This window comes from Centropristis striata, chromosome 15, assembly GCF_030273125.1.
Source record: "Centropristis striata isolate RG_2023a ecotype Rhode Island chromosome 15, C.striata_1.0, whole genome shotgun sequence".
NCBI classification, from domain to species: Eukaryota; Metazoa; Chordata; class Actinopteri; order Perciformes; family Serranidae; genus Centropristis; species Centropristis striata.
Window position 1 is genome coordinate 32,253,187 of NC_081531.1, and position 20,182 is coordinate 32,273,368.

Consider the following 20,182-nt stretch of genomic DNA (forward strand, 5'->3'; position numbering starts at 1 on the left):
TAGTGTAAAATCTTGATTATATTTATATAGGTAACCACTTGTGTGAAGAAAACTATTTCAACCAAAGTGATTATGAGCTACACAGAGCTTCTTGAAGAGCCCGTACATCTTTATGTTATATTAAGAGTTTTCAATACACTAATGTGTAATCAGTGTGTGGAAAAGAGGCTCCAACTGCAACAGGTCAGCTGTAGCCTAGTCATTAGAGAAACATGAGTACAGCTGATCGTATAGCCAGCTGGATGTAAACCTGATTAGTACAGGCAATTGAATTTGAACGTGGCTGGATGAAAAACACAGATAAATGACCTTTTAGAACCAATGTATGGGACAACAATAGTAGAGCCTGACTGATATGTTGTTGTTTTTTCAGACAGATGCCAATTTTATCAGGTAAAATTAATCGATAACTCATATGGTGGCCAATATAGTAATTTCTTTAGCTGGAATGAAAATAAACCTTTTTTATGCTTACCAAGAGAGGTGCTCTCTCAAACATGAAAACTTTATGAAATAATATTTAACATTATACATGAGGCTACACACATTTAAAACGTGAGTGTAAGGAGGTGGAGAGAGAGTTACATAAAAGTTTAATTTAAGAGCTGATATCTAGCCATTTTCCATGGTTTTATTGATAACAATTTTGGTTCTTATCAAGAAAAAACATGGAAAATGGCTAGATAATAATAATAAATTTTATTTGTAAAGCACTTTTCATACAGAAATCTCAAAGTGCTAAAATCTCAAAGTGCTAAAAGATATCAGCTCTTAAATTAAACTCGTATGAGCTATTTTTGTTGTTATCATTATATTTGTCCAAACAAATGTACTTTTAGTTGTCCCAGGCATTAAAATGAACAAGAAAATAAAGGTGGTCTAATAATCTTTTTTTATGACTGTTTTTTCTTGGCAGTGCATTCATGAGACAGATCAGAAAAATAAAACAGCAACAAGACTTTCTGTGAAGTACAGGAAAGTACTAGTTTTTATTCCTTCATAATCAAACTTCACAAACAGCTTGAACTTGTACAATACCTCAGAGAGTGAAAATTACAAAAAAAGTGCTGGTAACATTTACAAAAATCATCCTTACTTAGCAACAATCAGTTTATTCTTCCACACTTTTTTTAGTCTTTTGTATTAAGGCTTAATACTTCTGTATAAAGTATATGCAAGATAAGTCTTCACAGTTTTTCGAAAAAAGTCACAATATTATGTAACATAATGAAGCTTTTACGGCTATTTTCTTTATAATAACAAATACACATCACTGGTAAATATATGTGAAATACAGGGCTTATTGTAAAATGGCAAGTAATGATACTGTTTGCTGAGATAAATTGATTCCACACACTGTTATAGGAAAGTTTTGACATACCATTGTTATAACTGAAGGAGGAGGAAAAAGAAAATGATAAGCATAAACACTTGGGAGATCGCCTCCAAACTTTGGCACATCCCATGAAACAATTTCACAAAATATGAGATTTATTTTTGAAATCATACATAAGGAAGAATAGCTAAACTGGCATAAAGTGAAAACATGCTGTGTAGTAAGGTGCTAAATCAGAGATATTACATTGCCAGCCTTTTTTTTTCCCCACATGGACTGACATGAATAAGGTGCATTTGTAAGACTCAAAGCATGTAGGCCTTTCTCAGATGTCGACAAAATATGTAATAAATACAAGTTTTCAAAAACAACCTAAATTAATTTGACCAATAGTCTTGAGGCGACCTCTTATACTCATGCATTCCCATGGATTTCAGAGAAATGGATATCTCTACTGCAGTTGTGTAACTCTCTAACTGTGGCATGTGAAAGTAAAAGCTGTATTGTATTGAATGGTATGTGTTATTTGCTTTTTTTTTTTCCTGTTTTTATTTTATTTTATTTTTTAAACTGTGACAAACTTGATGAGTAAGGAGATGGAATTGAAAACTGAATGCGAAACTAAGCCAAGATATATTCACAAGATCCTCTAAGCTGCACTGGTTTACAGGTCAACAGATGAGAGCTCTAGCCCTAGACTTACCAATTTCACCCTCATGCATACTGTACGGTTAAAGTGACGCAACAAGCTTGCTTAAATAGTCTACATCACAAAAGCAATTTGGTTTTAGTGCAAACACAATTGGCTGGCTTCAGCTTCTCAATAATAACAAGCTCACCAAGGTTACAAGAAGGCACATACTTATGCTTCCTCTAACACGCAACATATTTAGACAAACCGCAACATCTTTCAACAACACCACAAAGCGGTGAAAACAGGAAAGCTACTACATCCAGATAAAATGGTGAAGTTTTGCTGTTTGTGAATTATTCAAAAATTTACACTTATCCATCAACAAAATAATGACGTCAAGGTCAAGAGTTACTGCTGTTTGTGTGTGACCTCGTTGGAAAAAGTATGATACATTTTGGTGGATTCTCTACATACGTAGCCAATGATGCTGACGACAAGAAAAGGTGCATTTGGATTTTTTTTTTCCTCGAATAAGTATTTCACTTTAAAGCATTTTTTGTGTAACATCCCATTTAAAAAAAAAGCACTCAAAGTGACCAAATATGCAGAGAAGACGAGTGTTTTTTTATTTATTTTTTTTAAGGGAGTGGTGTGCACGATAGTGGACAGCTGGAGTTTTGGTTTTTATCTTCAAATGTTTTAATGAAGACAATAGACTGATGGGAAATGATTCCTTCCCTCATACATCCCGTCTCTCACTTTCAGAGCTGCTTGATTTGTCCAAAACAATCACAGGAGGAAACAACAGTTTTAATGCCCCTCAAATCTGGACACTAATACTCGGGGTACTGCCAAGTAAAAAAAAAAAAAAAAACTTGCTACAAACGACAATATGTGGATGTGCATTTAAAAAAGCCACCGATTCTGTACCTTTGAATACAAAAACAAATGGTCAAATATCACCATATACTCAGCATGGTTCGAAAATGTGAAGAGTGAATTATATTGCTTTTGATAGAAGAAGACCAAAATAAGTCTAGTGCAAATCTCTTTTCTGGTTTGAGAAGTGGTGGTTGGGTTAATGAGACTCATATCTACCATAGCAAGAACATACCAGGTGATTCTGATGACTGGATAGCTGTCAAGTGGTATCCCTTTACAATTATTCTGAATATTTAAGAGAGCACTCTTTCTTTTTCAGAAAAAAAAAAATAATAAAAAAAAATAAAACAACATCTGTCACCAGTGGATGCCGTGCAGCAATTTGGAAGGAAAAAACCCTAATAAATATTTCCTTTTATATATAACCCATCACCCAATGAATGCAATTAATCAGCACAAAGGAAATGTCATAACTTCTTACATCTAAATGACTCCTATTTCGAACGGGAGGATGGCGGCCATGTTAGTCACCCTCCCCTGTACAGCTGGGAGGATGTGCTTGTCTGTCAGCTCGCGATCTGTGCTAACGTGTGTTGTCTGTGCAGTTATGTCTGTCAAATACATCTCTCAACTTGGAAATGTTGGAAAACTCACTCCAGTCCAGTGTTTGACAAATCATATTATAAAAACGTCCTTGCACATAACATTAAAAAACAAACAAACTTTATCCCCTCTTTCAAAACAGCAGTCAATACATTTCAAACAAGCTTGTTTCATAACAATAATAAAATACAAACCAACTTGGAGCATAAATTATCAAAAACAAACTGAAAACACATTACTGCAGCATATATTTCAGGGTTGTGATGGTAACTACCTTTTTACTACAACAGCTCCACTTCTGCCAAGTTCATAACTATATAGGAGAAGTATTTTTTTTTCTTAGGGAAATAATAAACATCAAGCTAATGTAGGCAAAAGAAAGCCTAACAAAATATACACATATTTATAAGCACATCTCATAGTCAACTCAAGTGCATGTTTACAAAAAGCATCTACATACAAGATATGGCAGCAAAAAGCCTGAAAGCCAGATGAAAAAAAAGAACCTAAGCTGCTTTTATTAGGGCACATGTCATTTCTGATTTTTAATGCCAATATTTGAGAAAATTCGGGGCAAAACAACGCCCGAATTACAGTAATTAAATTTCCTATTTTGAACACACAGGATGAAAAATATACAGCAGATTCACCTTGAATTAGACCTTACAGTTATAATAAAATATTGTTAAATTTAGCCAAATGGTTTTACATTCTGATGTGTTTTTATTACAAAAATATATGTTCATAAATATTTGGACCACGTTGTGATATTGAAATTTGTGTCACGGTTTGGTTTTGAATTAATTTTCATCATGTAGTGATGGCTGGCTCTGATGCTTTTTTTTTTCAGTGAACATTAAAGACTGTAATATTTGTTTAACACCTCAGCGAGATTTGACTTGAATTGCTGATACTCAAAGTATTCTCTTTCCTTTTTTTGGCTTAATAAACAACCTATAAATATGTGCAAACTTAACATCTTGGTCCATCTCAAGTATAAATGGCTAAATGTACTCAAAGTCACAATGTCAGATTAGTATTTTAGGGACAGCCTTAAAATATTAGACAGCGCCAATATTCAAAGAAAACTGCTATCACAAAAAACTATTTAAATATAATCCAATGTGAAGGTGAACAGGTCTACACTGATGTGCTAAATGTGTGTATAGAAGACATAACCAATGATTATTATGTTTTGCCAGTGGAACGATGCAACATTTACAATCTTATACATGTTTTAACATGCGATAGTTTACATCACAGCTATTGTGTCTGATTCATTTTTATGTTTTGTTGCATTTCTTAGAAAAAAAATCTATTTTGGTCTACAATAGGCAAAATGAACACAACCACAAAACTATAAACAACTGATCAAGTGACAAAAAAACATAGATGCATTTTCACAAGCACCTGGCAATGAGAAGAAAAACAGAGAAAATAAAATAAAACAACTGTAGCAATCTAACCCAACCGTATAGGAACCCCACACACATAGAAAAGAAATGTAATTTTCTCCATAAATTATCTTAACCCTTCTTTGGTTTATGAAAACAAACATTGTCTAGTACAGTTTTATTTCTCATTTGACTTCTAATGATTAGCATGGCCCCGCTTTACAAACGACCACCACCTGCCTCCGGTACAGTGCTAAAAGTTTGAATCTAAGTCTGCGTTACGGCAGACTACGTGCTGGCTGAGACAACATATTTTTGCTGTTTTTTTTTTTTTGTTTGTTTTTTTGTATTTTATGTGTCTGCGCTATGAAAGAGAGACCTACATAGAGAAACAGTGACAGCAGAGTGCCTATAGAACAAGCTTCAGCTGTGCTCAAAGCTCATGAGGTGTGTGGCGAAATTTTAATTAAGATGATTAAAAAAAAACAAATCTATTTGTGGGAAATATAAATTCTTTTACTATAATGTAATGGGCAATGTTTGCTACAACATGACCAAATATCCAACAGATGTGTAAAAACCACTATATAAGTGCTGGAAATCTTCCTTAATGTTAGGTTAGTTAGAAAAATGAATGCCAGACTAGGAGTTGGAATGTTCTGGACTTGAACAGGAATGCTTGTTTTTTTTTTTTTGTTGTTTTTTTTTTCAGAGTAAAAGGACTACAGTGGGTGAGAACACAAAGAGGCTCCATGTTTAGTCTTCAGAGGCTAAATCACGCCTAAGTCTCCTCATCATTGTGTTAAAAAAAAGCCTGCTATCGAGGGACACTTAAAATATAACTTGTGCTCCATCAAAAAACAAAGGACTGCATGCTTCATTGATGGATGGTTACCTGATGATGATATTCATTTCAAAAAAACAAACCTCACCAGGGTAGTGTAAGAACTGCATGTTCGGAGAAAGCGTCATAGTGAATATAATGTAGATGTTTGTTATAGCTTAGTTCAGAGGTGTCAGCTTCACTGTCTGTGTGTAAAGCTCAAAAACATGTTTGAATGTTTAAAATCTGAACAGATGCTGTTTTTGTGATGGTTGGATGACAGGGACTAGCTATATCACATTGCCTATATTATTCATGCTTTATTTGAACATTAAATGTCTATGAAACTAAGCCTTCAAAATGTGCATTTGTTTATCATAGCTGTTTTCTCCTATTTACTTGAAAACTATGTATTATGGAGGATTTAAAGATTTAAGATAAAGGCAATCACTTGCTTCTGATTTTGTTTTAACATGATGTAGAAATGTCTTTTCTTTTTCGTCCTCACTTCTAATTTAACAATAGTGGTTCAATTTTTAAAAAGTGTGTTTTTTTTCTCCTAAATTTGGCACAGTAACTAGGCTGGAGAAGGTTACAGAGAAAACTGTGGTAATTAGTCCACAGGGGACGGAATAATAAGCCATCCCAAAAACCTTTTTTATCTCGCAGCCACCCAGTCTGGAAACTTGATTTATGGTTTTTTATTCTACTATTTTCTTTCAGTTTTGTTTTCATGTTGTTAAACCAGCCACTTAAAGACATTTGAATGCTGTGTGTGTGTGTGTGTGTGTGTGTGTGTGTGCGTGTGTGTGTGTGTGTTCTCTGTTGCCAAAACTTTCAATTTGTAATCTCATTTTGCCTCCAAGTACTGGAGTGGTTATAAATATCTAAATGATGAATGAGTTTCTTTCTTTTCTTTTCTTTTTTTTTTTTTCACGTTGCTCGTTGCCTGCCCTTTACAATTTCAAGCTGCACGTAAACAACAAGGCTGTCAGGTAAGATAAAACTTTAATGGTCGTTGTGGGGAAATTGGGCATTGGCTTGCATGTGGAAGAGCCTGTCATCAAGGTCAAAGGACACAAAGTTGTATCGTGAAGAAAAAATATCAAAGCAGCTGCCAGTTCCTGCAGCCTGCAAACAATTTTTAATTCATTTACAGTAGGTGCAAGTGGAGGAAGCTACTGCCACTCTTATTGGTGTTATTATAATCCGAAGAATGCCAATATTTGCCAACATTTACATTAAAAAAAATCCATATCATGCGACTTGGATTTTAGCTCATTGTGGCAGTGAATGTCCCAGCTGATGTGTGGCGCCCTCTGCTGCTCACAAAGTGCCCCTGCCCTTTCCCCCCACAATCATACAGTACAGTATATGGCTTGTTTGCAAATGGCAAAAAACTGAAACGCAAAAAAAAAAAAATGGCATGTGTAAAATGCCAAACAGCAACAAGAGAGAGAGAGAGCAACGTGAAAAAAAAAACATAAATATGTTTTTTGTATATTTCTGATTGCGTTTTATATCTTTGAATCCTCCAAACTGTATAGATGTAAGATAAAAATAAAACTTGCAGACTGTATTTTACTGTATATGAATAGAACATTTCAGGTATTTTAAAGGGTTCTCTTAGGATGTACTCACAACCACCAGGTCTTAGCAGTAATAGTATAAATAGTATTTTTTATAGACCATTGTGTATATACTGTATCTGTGCAATGTAGGAGAGAAAAACTATGAATATTCTGTATAGTTGCTGTATGTACTGATAGGCACTTGATAGGCATATTCCCTATATCCCACAAGGTACTGTATACTCTAGCTGCAATTATGTCTTTATCAAACTATCTGAAAATGTTTTCTTCATCTGTGTGGAGATGGTGATACTTAAATATATATAGTATATTTGTAAGAAGTTCTATTTCATATGTGTACTGTAGAAGGCCAAAAAGGAAAAATGTTTCATGTGGTTTTTTTTCTGTATTCTATGTATTCTTTGTGACTTTATTTAAGCTTAAATAAAAAAGATCTGACTTAAAAATGTGTGGAGACAGACTGAATGACAAACAGGAAGACAGACGCATGCTTATCAGAATAAAATGAACCTGTTCCTTACTCGACATGACCCTAACCATTACTATCTTCCATTTCCTTGTTTTCATCTCAATGCAAAGCATACAAGCATATATAGTACACCGTGAAATATGACTCAATAACTGACTATCCTTTATCCAGCTGCGTGAAAGCTATGTATGTATAAACAACACCACTATGATCACCATAAAAAAAAGCAGGAGGAAGTCTGAAATAAAAGAAGTATAACGATGAATTAAACATACTGCAAGAAGGACAACAATGTACTGTAGACCCTGTGTCTCTACACTATAAACAAAACATGAACAGTAATATATTTGAAACACAATACAAACAGCTGCAGGCTCAAGGCTATTATCTACTTTTCAATATGTTTTGTTCTGGAAAATATGCGAACACTTTGCAAAACATAAAGTCTAGACTCGTTTTTTTTTTTTCAAACTAACAACTAGAAGAAGCACGATTGAGAGAAGGACTTTTTTCTGGATAATGTTGCAACTTTCAACAATTTTTAAACCCACTTTTTTTGCAACACTGAGAAAAGAGAATTATAAGCACCACCACGAGTAGCTGAAGCAGTATAAGGAATATATAACTATGGACAGTGAAGAGCGTGTGATGCTAATGCGACAGGGGAGAAAAGCCTGGGTATGCTATAGCACATTATGACACACTGGAGAGAAGGGTCTTCCCCTCCCGAGCCCGGTCTGCTATCAAACACCTTATGATACAACTAGTCAACTGACAATGGGACGAGTTATTAGCCCTCATCCGGATTACGTTGAGATTGGCTACTTTTGTTATTCCAAAGAAAAAAAAAAGAAAAGAAAAAGAGAGATAGAGAAACAATCGATAGTGTAATTCTGAAATCAAATATTTCAAACATCGAGCTACTTAACCTACTATTTAGACCAATGATACCACAAAGCTGGTTGTACTCATCTAGCTACAGTCAATAGTGCATTTGATATATGTGTTTACACAAAATATGTAAAAATTTAGGTGCCATGAAGGAATGCTAGATTACTGAATACATACATTACACTGAAACAATTCAATTCAGGTCTCTGCCTTTGCTTTCAACGAAGTGATGATGTTAGACTGGCAGTGTTTAACTTGGTTACTGAACGGACAACAAACACCAACACCATGAGCTGTGTGCCATACATGTGGCAGTACTGTTGGAAAGAGATCTCGGCAGTTGCTTACATATTCTCTTTAGTGCATTGTCTGTTAAGGCATGAGATTACCCTCCACGTGCTGTGTAGAGACAAATATAGCACTAGCATGCAGCAATATTGCCATCCTGGCAACAACAGCTACAAACAGGAACCATACAATTTAGGCTTATATGCACACCATAGGAGACAGGCCCAATCAAATGTTAAATAATGTGCTACTTTTACTGAGGACTAACCTCACGCTTTTTCACTATATTTAACATGTGCGGTCATTTTTTTTTTTTTTTTTTTTTTTTGGTGAGGAGAATCTCTCCAGATCTCACATGTTCATCACTTCAGGGATCAGGAATCTAGTAGCAATTATGTGAAATTTTCTTCTCCAAACGGGTAAACTGAAGTACAACAGTACTCGACCTCGGCTTTTCGTCTAATCTCAGAACAAATGTTACAGGTGCCGTATTAGCCCAAAAGGTTTGGAGAGCTGCTTCTCATAGTACCTGCGCTGCATATTGCAAAGGAAGCCCTACAGTTCAGATATTCCACTTATTAACAGTTTGATTAGGCTATATACCACACAGACACTCACAGACATACGAACACTAAGGAAGGGACACAACTGTGCACAACTGACAGACAGATATCAAAGAAGCTGCATTCCATCACCTCGCCACACCTTTAAACCCACAGAAAGTTGTTCTAGGACACACATATCATTTATGTTACACACACACACATTATAAATGTATTATTATTATTGTTATCAATAATATAATCATAGATATTATTATTACCTCCGCCAACGGAGTTGGACGGGAGCGGCGCTTATTATTACTGTTTCACTGTTAATGTTGTTTGGTTTGGATGTTCTCAGAGGAAAATTCTGTCTGTTTCTAAAGAAATGCGATTGATTAACTGTTATTATAGGGAACTGACTCTGTCAAAGAATGAATTCAAAAAAGTTCAAACATAGATGAGCACACGTAATGTAACGTTTAAATAAAAATAATTGCTTGCATTAACACGGCACGAGGATATACTGTAGGTAACTGCAAGCGATAACAAAAGCCAAGAACCGCTGAATTACTTAATGAATAAATTGAAACAAAGCTATTCTATTACATGTGAACTCTACAACCAAATGTTAGATTAAAAAAAAAATCCTCTTTTCTAAAACTATATCTCTGTTAACAGTAGTGCACTTATTGGTTTAAGCAGTGCAACATATATGCAAGAAAATAATGCAGTCCACTTATCAAGATTTAAAAAAATGTTTTTTTTCCTTTGAAATTGAATAAAAGAAAATCATAGAAGTTCATTTAAGGAAAATGATAAAATATTAAGCACAGGCATTTTTAAGAAAATGTGCAAAGTAGCACTTTGTTTTTTTTAATCTACAGCAGGTCGGCAAGACCGCCGTATGCAGTTAGTTATTCTTTTAACAATACAACTACGAAAGTGTTCGCTCAAATACTGTGAATGAGCAAATCCTTCAGATTGCAGTTGCAGGCAGTTGCATGTGTGTGTGTGTGTGTGTGTCTGTGTGTGTGTGTGTGTGTGTGTGTGTGTGTCCTATCTCGAATAAAAAGCAATAGAAAACAATTCAAATATCAGAAATGAGCCTTATGTGATGTGATGCATGGATGACAACTTGCGCACACTAGCTTCCAAATCTATTCTGTACATGCTGTGTCTAGGTTTTTTAGAAAAATCAGGAATGTATACTATTATCTAGAAAGTCCGTCTGCAACGTGTGGTACATCACGAAAAGTGTGTGATTTCAATGGAGCTACGTGTTTTGCTTTGAGGCTGTATTTCCTTTCAAAACGTTGCAAGCCATTTGTGCCGTCAGGGAGAGCCAATGCATGAAGAGCAAAGCATTTAGCTCCCACCTGCTGGAAACAGCTTTGCAATAGTAATGAACAGGTTATACAGGGGTCTAGGTTCAGGATGGCATTTATTTCCAATTGATTCAAATTAAACCCCTCCCTCTTCAACACTGTGCCAATCAATAACAAGCCTCACCCCCCCGCCCCAATATCATAATCCGATTATCAAATTACAACCATGTACGGCTACTCAATAATAATAATAATAACGTGACAATTTAGTCTACATGCCATAACAGTCAGGTGCAAGTTGAGGAGCAGCAATTATGAAGGAGAGAGTTTAGTCGCATATGCCAGCCTGCCATTTAACTGTGAATGTGAAAGGCTTTAAAAAAACATCAGCAAAAGAATCTTTCTTTTTTTCTTGTGTTTTGAAATGGAAGAGGTCTACTAGCCTTAACAGTCTTTTAGGATATTAGTGGCAGTGTATGCAAATGAGTTAAACTCCAAACTTCAGAAAAAAAGAAACATATTTTTGCTCAAATACTGTCTCGTCAACACACCCTAATTTAGTAAACTTAACCATCAAAATGCATGGACAACAATTACAAAACATATGAGAAATATTTGTCCCTGTCACCACCGACAGGAAGTTACATTTCAGTAAAATGATTGAAATTGGTACCTTGACAACAGCTGCATTATAATCCCTTAATACCATAGGAATAAATAAAACCCAGTGTCAAATTAACTACTCTCCTTTTTTTATTTTACATAAGAAGGCAATCTTGTGACCATCAGTATTTTTAGAGGGAATATGTAGCCCAACCCCAGATGACTTTTTTTTTGTTATTGTTGTTGTAAATTATACCACAGTAAGCTTGGACATCTATAGTTTCCAAACTGGTCAGTATGGGTTCACAACTACCATGATTTATGTCTCATGGCAATGTACACACACACACACACACACACACACACACACACACAGACGCACACATACACACACACACACATACATACACACACACACGCACACACACACACACACACACTTACACCCAAACACACACACACACACACACACACACACACACACATACACACACACACACACACACAGGGACAGACAGACAGACGCATGCAGACACACCCACGCTCCAACATCTATGCACATGTATATTCATTCAGACATAACTACACTTAAGGTGTGTTTGTGTGTATGTGTTTCTTTCGTAGGCCTTTCGGTAGTGTTCAACACATAAATCAGTATTTTAGGAAAGCATACATTTAGAGGCCTGTAGTTAGGATCCATCCAGTAGATCAATATCAAACTACTAAGCCTTAAGGCCACCATCTTTTTTTTTCTTTTAGAATAACAGAAAAAAAAAAAAAAAAATTTTTGGGAAACTTAATGTGCCAGTGTCTATACTCATTACTCTTCATACCTCAAAATAAGAAAAGGAAAATCTAGTGCCATTTTATTTGTCATTCTTTTTGAAAGAAGTTTATCTATTAGTACTTATCCATCGGAGACATGCATTCGCATGTGGTCATTGAAGTGCTCCATTTGGTCGAACTTGGCAGGGCAGACGGAGCACACGTAGGTGGTCCCTTCTTGGCAGCTCGCTTCTGCAGCTACACCCACTCCTGTTCCAACCCCAGCCCCTACTCCAGCACCTCCGCTCACTGGCATGGCGAGGGCCACCACTCCAGCTCCAGGCTCGGGGACAGCCATAGGCATAGGAATGGAGACCGGGCCCGGGGTACCTGCGCTCCCCGACAGCCCGGTGATGGCGCTGCCTGTGCTGTGCAGGGCCATGTGCCTCTCCAGTAGGGTCTTGTGTGAGAACTTCTTCTTGCAGATGTAGCACTCATAGGACTTCTCTCCACGGTGCAGCCGCATGTGGACATTGAGAGAGCTCTTCTGGGTGAAGCGCTTGTTGCAGATGCTGCACTGGTAGGCCCGCACCCCTGTGTGTGTCACCATGTGTTTGATTAAGTAATCCTTCAGGGAGAACGAGCGCCAGCAGATGCTGCACTGATGAGGCTTCTCACCTGGATGTACATGCAAGACAAAAGCATAAAAAAATTTTGAGTATTAGATTTACAAAATATGGAAGAACTTGCGCAGCAACATTTGACGCCTGAAGCCAGCAGTGTTGCTTCTCAAGTACAGGAACACACCTCAGGCTAGAATTATTTAAACTTGTATTAGCATCGTTATGGTGCCACTATGTGCTGTATGCTACAGCTTTTTGAGGAAATACTTCCTATAACGAAGCTCTGGCGCAGTTATGGCAAAATCTATGCATTGATATTGCTATTTTATCAAAAGTAAAAGTTGCTGTAAGGTGTAAAATTTGAAAAACACACAATAATGTTGATTGCCAGCAAAATAATGTATGCATCTGTTTGGTATTTTGTCAGTTTGTAAGCTCATTTTTAACATCTGCCGCTATTATTAGCAATAAAATATAAACATTAATAATTATGTTACACTAACAGGTAGAGACTGATAACACTGCAAAAAGGTGAGTTGTATCATGCAAGCTAATGTGTATCTGCTGTTTGCTGCTGCGCTGAGTGAATTAATGTGTCGCAACCTGTTTTGATTTAATGAAGCCAGTAATTTATACATTAACTTTATCACTTTTTTTGGTAGCACATAAATAACATTATATATTAACTGACTATTTGCAATACAATGATTAATACAATTGAAATGCTCTTTTTTTCTTGATTGCAGCTACATTACTTCTGCTGCACATTCATCAGTCTTTTAACTCTTTTGGGTGTGTATTGCACAAATCCATATTTTTAGGAATTTCTGTGATTTTCTAATGAGTGTTGGAGGTTTTTTTCACCCTCATTTTTACCCAGGTGCCTCGTGAGGATGGAATATTTCACATTTGCCACAACACCTCTTGTTTAAAAAAAAATGAAATAAAAACAATCTATGATTTATTTGTACAAGATATATTGCAATCTCACAGGGAAAGCAAGACAATATTATTTTGATACTGATATCCAATTTTTAATATAAAAAAGATATTTTTACAAGATTGAGTAAATAGCAAACACTGATTGCCACGAGACGTTCAGATCCCGTCTCAAAGGACTGATCAATCAGTGACTTTCCTTCTCAATATGTCATCGCTCTGCTCCGCACAAGTGTGTGAGTAAAACTGTGAAATTCATATCCAAATAGCTGTCACAGGTGGTTCTGGACAAGCAATGGAATTTAATGAATAATAATGGCTATTTGAGTAGGCAATTTTTTATGAGATCATCTAATTATATGTAATTCTTGCTATCTGTGATGATGATTTCTACAGTTTTATGATTGATAAGGCTGTCAGTGGTGGAGGAAAGCAGTGCACAGTGTAATGATGTGCTGCATGAGCGATCTACTGGCACTGTAAGTCTGATACAAATGATAACAAAGACACTGCGACCTAATGAGTGCCATTTTTGAGGCTGTGAGTATGAATTGTGCTTAAAAGACACAGCTGTATTGCTGCAGTGTGTTCATGCAATAATATCAATAAAACAAATTTTATAATATTTTTCATTTGTATTATGATGAGAAACATTTAATCTTTAACATGTTATGAGTATTCACGTCGTACAAATGTTTTTTTTAAATCATAATTAACCCAATTGTGCCAGCTACTGAAATTTTCTTTTTGTGGAAGTGTTCTCTGGACTTAAATTTTAAAAATCGGCCAAGCAGTTTGGAAGGGAAGTGAGTTTTTCTTATCATACTGTATTTGCCCAAAGACTAAATATAGTATGATAAGAAAATGGCTGTGGCTCAGAAATTACAAGGAGCACAATCAAGTATTTTTTGGTATCTAATGAACTCATAACACATTGAAGACCAAAAATATACACACACATGCAGTGTAGAAAAAAAATCACATGGAAGACTTCAATAAACATAATAATAGCATTATTCATATAAAAAAAAAATCCTGACTTAACTGGCTATGGATAAAAATGTGATTTTTCATGTGATCTCAAATTTTGAATTATACTGTCAGATGATTCCCCAAAGTACATCTATTCCAAAGCCAATCAGAAAAAAATTGGCATTTTTCCTTCAAGTCTTTAAAATGTCTCGTGTTAAAATATTTCTACAGTATTTCTGCAACAATCTTAATCTACTTTGGATAATACAGTTATTAAACTGAGCTCAATATCATTAAAAAAGACATTTTGACTCACCAGTATGGACAAACATGTGTTTGACGTAGTTCTGTTTAGCAGTAAAGGTTTTACTGCAGAGAGTGCATTCATAGGGCTTCTTTTCACCCGGACCAATTCCTCCTACAACCTGTTGCTGCTGAGCTGTCGCTTGCTGTACCGACATGGGGTTCGGGAATGATGGCATTGCAGGGGGCGGCACGGCCACAAACTGGGTTTGCTGCTGGCCAGGAAGGTAAAGGAAAGGCTTGTTGTCTCTAGCCGGCTGTGTAGGAAAGAGCGTGGGCAGGAAGGTGCTTCCAGCAGTGCCCATCACTTGGGAATTGCTGGGTACGGTGAGCGGCATCCTCAGATTGCTGGTGAGTGATTCTGGTTGGCGCATGTAGTGCGGGGCACTTGGCAGGGACTGGGACATGACTGAGTTTGGCAGGGGCTGCATCATGCTACTGTCACTAGGGCCGTGGGATGCGTCCCCCTCGTCTGTATCTTGCACTTGCTCTGGGGACGAGTCATTGACCTCTATATGCACCGGACCTCCTTCACCGTGCCCGTCCCCGTCTCGGCCGAAGCTCGTCAGGTACGGCTGCTGCTCCATAGCATCTGGCTCAGTACTGATGGAGGAGCTCACCCCTGAGTCAAAACTTTCAACCTTGGATTCACTCTCCACACCCTCAGTCTGGTCAGTGTCGTCTTGGCAGTCCCCCAAATGATCGTAGCAGTTGTACTCGTCTTCAGCCTCCTGCTTTATGTGCATCCCTCCTGTTTGTATGCGTGACGGTCGGGGTTGCTTGCGGCAGTGAGTGGACTCTGCTGTGGAGATGAAGCGGTCGACCTGCTGAGATCTCTCCTGGATGCGGTTCATCCAGGGCGGATCTTGAGATTGCTGGTCCTTCTGAGTGCCGAGAGCTGGATCGTAACTTGTTGACATAGGGTTAATGTACAGGTGGCGCTCGCGGGTGCCGTTCGACAGAGTGAGGCCAGGGTAGGAGTACAGTGATGTGCATGCACGGTCCATGCTTTGTGATGTTGCTTGCATATAACCTGACTCTGCGTCACTGCTTGGCCCGGAGGTGCCGGACTCTGGCGTGCCACGGGGAGTCTCCTGACCAGAGTCTCCTGGTATAACAGGGAACCCCCCCGGCCCAGCCAGGCCCACATTCTGGGACACAATGCGGGTACACTCATCAATGACGGTCTTGATCTGTAGGATGCTGGCAGCAGTAAGGATCTGCAGGGCCTCGGACTGAGATACCCGCAGAATCCCACTGTACATAAAGTCAATCAGCTTTTGGATGGATTGCACTGAGACCACAGAAGGGATCTCAATGTCGCTGTAGCCCAAGAGCAGCTTGTCCTGAAAGAAGGGGCTTCCAGCAGCCAGCACGCACCGGTGAGCTCGCAGCATACTTCCATGGATCCGAACAGTCACGTCACAGAAGTGCCCACGGTTGCGTTGCTCATTGAGGGTCTCAAGTACAGAATTGCTGAAGTTGTGGAGATTGATGTTATGAATGCGCTCGGTCATCCCCTTGCAACTGATGTCACCTGCAAGCAGAAAGCAACAGAATTTTATATTAAAAAAAACAACCTTTTTTCCTCCCACAAATCACACCAACATATAAACTTTTACAGTATCACTGATATATATAGGGAAAAACAAAACGGTGTGATTGAATATACACTATTAGATAAACACTAATAGAATATTAATGAGGAAAAGTATACCGATCAATTAAATAAAAGATAACTGATATTGATTTTTATTATAAAAAGCTATAGGAGCTAAAAATGCTGTTACAGATATGGACATTCTAAAATATTTCCCCCTCGGTCCAGTTTCATAATTTTAGGACGAGAAATCATTTCAACATCTGAGCTAAATTTGTCTTTTGAATCGTGGTTTAAAAATTCCACATTGACAAGGTGAAAGACAATTAAGATGGTTCCCAACTGATTATTACTACAAGTTTCAGTCTCTGTGAATATTCCTGAAATTCCTACAACCGCCATTAGGTGGCGCACTGGGCTTAGATGACAACAGGCCTCTTTTGTTAGCCATGTGTTCACTGTGATGGCGCTTCCTAACTATCCTAGGAATACACTAGATGTGACCCGGCTGATCAGTGTGCAAGATAACTTAAGATGCATTTTTCTTCCCAGTTGGATGTGAAAAGAAATTAAAATCTAAATCTAAATTATAGAGATGGTAAGTGTAAGAATTATGCAAATTGTGGGTTTCCATAATTGCTGCGAAAATTAATTTCTTTTGCATATAAACATGCTTGAGTATAATCAAATTAAAACGCTTGACCTTATTTAAATGATTATTAAACAGCCCCCTTTTCTTCAAAACCAAGATAAATGTTCTCATTTTGATCTTGGAAACTGCACACATTCATGTAAAAATATATAATAGATAATTCATTTACACTACGTCTGTCAGTCAGGGACAAATATATTTAGGAAAATATGTTGGTGATGAAATGTTACAATCAACACATAACTATTGGATACATAGAAAAAATGTAGAGAAACGCTTTATAATTCGGAATTCAGCTATACACTGTTTAGAAATAAACTGAACTGGTAGTTACAATAAAACTACATTTGATAGCAGCAGATTTGTTTGTCCAAATGAAGCAGAATTTAACTAAAATGTGCTGGAAAAAGCAGTGTTTAGCACAAAGTATTAATGCTCGTTTCCAGCTAAGTTATTCCTAAGTTTCACAAAAAATGTGACGCTGTCCAGTACTCACAGTTAGATGACGTTTTGTTCCGAAGATGCTTGTGAGGCTGGTGATGAAGTGCGGGTCAAGCTTCAGTTTGCTGGTGGAGATGGCTGATCAGAGGCCGGGTGCTAGGCAAGGCTGTCAGTCCTCTCTGTCCAAATCATGTGTTGCTCTGCCACAGTGTTTGGAGGGGGGAGAGAAAAGACAAAGACAAATCTTAATGCCACATACTGCCTCGTCGATATTGCCACTCCCTTAATGAACCGGGAAGCACAGTAACACAAATATCTTCCACTGACACGCTGCAACAGATGTGTGAAGAGTTTTCAAAGCAAGACGAATGGACGTTCCTGTGTGCACATGACCGCCAAATACAAAACCAGGTTGGAAATACTATTGCTATTAGGGCCAGATCTTCTCTCAGCAGTTATCTAGGCCGCTGGGCAACAAAACCACACCCTTGCAAAGAAAAAAAACTGTAGAAATTCCTAATGAATTTACCCTGATTAAAAATGTAAGAAAAGCTCTCACCACTCACACTCACCCCAGTGTGTGTGTGTGTGTGTGTGTTTGTACATGTGTGTGTGTGTATGTGTGGACATGCATGTGCTTCTCTTTTATTTTCAAATCTACAAATTAAACAAGACAATGTCCCACACGGACATAGAGAAGACATTAGAAGTTGTAATAATAGGGAAAAAAAGCAGAATATTAAAACACACAAGGCATTCATTGAAAAACACAAGACATGCATTCAAAACATGAAGCATGTGATGAGCCGGTTTAGTAATGCTTAGAAAGGCCCACACAATTGCTCTTATACTGTGCACACATATTAATATGAATAAAGGTTTGACCTCAAAAGTGGAAACAAAATGGTGAAAACGCGACCACATTAAAGACACATATAATGGTATCATTTAAGGCCAGGAGATGGTAAAAAATGCATTGAACTGATGAAAAAAGCCCTTTATTTCCTTTATTGTTACTCCCACACTGGTCAATTGTAATATTTCAGCCAACAATGCTTTAAAAGTATCCATAAATTACGCCGTGTGTTGCATGTTTTGACGATACATACACGTGCGATGGGACACTTTTAAATATATTTTTGGAAACAAGAGTTTAAAAATGTTTTGTGGCTCCAACACGAGCATCAAGTGCTCTCTTGGAAACGCCAGCAACAACAGTGTGTTGCTGAATGAAAAGAACGAGGCTAGGATTTGACCAGACCTGCACGATTATGTTGACACATATTATTCTTTTATAAGCACTTTCAAAGAACACACCTTGTGTTTTGAGATTCCAGGGTTAAATCTACAGATGAAAATCATGTGACCTCTGCATGTTTTCACATATAAAACCTCCAATAATGATCAAATAAGACGATTATTAAATGTACAGTTTAGCAGGGAGAAGCAGCAGAGATCTGGTAGAAAAGCAGACTTGAGGGGTTAGAGTGTAAAAACGTGTTCACAGGCTGCTTTGTGTCCACAGGCCCCATTCTGAGAGCGGCGAGCTCGTGTCTTGAAATGTCCTTGTCAACTATGAATCTGATGACTAGATATAGACAAGTAACAGCGTGTTAAGCAGCAGACGGTGATCACTTGATACCAACACGGATCATTCTTTGGCAGATACACACACTGATTACTTCTTCTGTCTTGGTCAAGACAGAAAATATATTTCACAGTGAATTCCTTCAAACTAAAATGAACCTTTTTTCTTATTAACCTTTTATATTGACTCCAATATAAGCCTGAACCCCAAACATGAGCCTAGCATCCAACTTAAAAACTAAAGCTAACCCTTCTGTAGGCGTAACCTTTACCTCAACCTAACTGTGGCACTGAGATCAGTCAAAATGGACTTAGTCAAAGTGAAAAAAAAAAAAAAATCATGTTACAGCCTTCTTTTTTTTCCAAGTACCGTACAGGAGCCAAAAAGCTTGAATCCACAACAGTGGCAAATATTTGACCTTTTTTCTTTTCCAGCTGCAGTTAGCTTGTAACTACTGCCATGGGGCCTTTTTTTTTTTTTTTTTTTTTTGTTTCATGGCAACTGTTAGACAATGCAAACATATATGTTCCCTCTCCGGCATCCCTCGCCCCATCCAGACATGTAAATCCACCTGCCTAAGGGGTAAAGTGAGGTGAATGCCGGCAACAAAGGAGCAGGCCAAGGGAAGCAGGCTTCAGTTGCCCAGACTGCCACTCACAACAGTGATTCCATTTTAGCCGTGACACAGTGGGTGAGCAGCAGCCAGCGCCTACCTGCAGTGAATTCTAATCAGCCCAGGGGTCTGTCTCCCTCCCTCCCTCCCTCCCTCCTGTACCCTGCCTTGGACTAAAGGGGCTGATGATCCTTCAAAATTAATTAGATCCTTGTAGGAGGCAGCCATTTTCTTTCACTCCCAAACGCTCCACCAAAAAACAAATTTTTTGAATCAAACTAAATTTGGGGTGTGTATCTTC

The 20,182-nt window shown here is 37.6% G+C and overlaps 1 protein-coding gene across 1 annotated transcript in view; it reads right to left on the bottom strand.

The window, feature by feature from the left end:
• Positions 1-959: 959 nt before the first annotated feature.
• zbtb20 (zinc finger and BTB domain containing 20) overlaps positions 960-20,182 on the bottom strand; it is a 32,721-nt gene continuing 13,498 nt past the window's right edge. The window contains exons 2-4 of the mRNA XM_059352212.1: positions 17,736-17,880; positions 15,001-16,524; positions 960-12,828 (exon numbers count right to left, since the gene is read on the bottom strand). Of these exons, the coding sequence (XP_059208195.1) occupies positions 12,293-12,828; positions 15,001-16,504 (2,040 nt within the window). The 5' untranslated portion in view covers positions 16,505-16,524; positions 17,736-17,880 and the 3' untranslated portion in view covers positions 960-12,292. The remainder of the gene's footprint in view (positions 12,829-15,000; positions 16,525-17,735; positions 17,881-20,182) is intronic.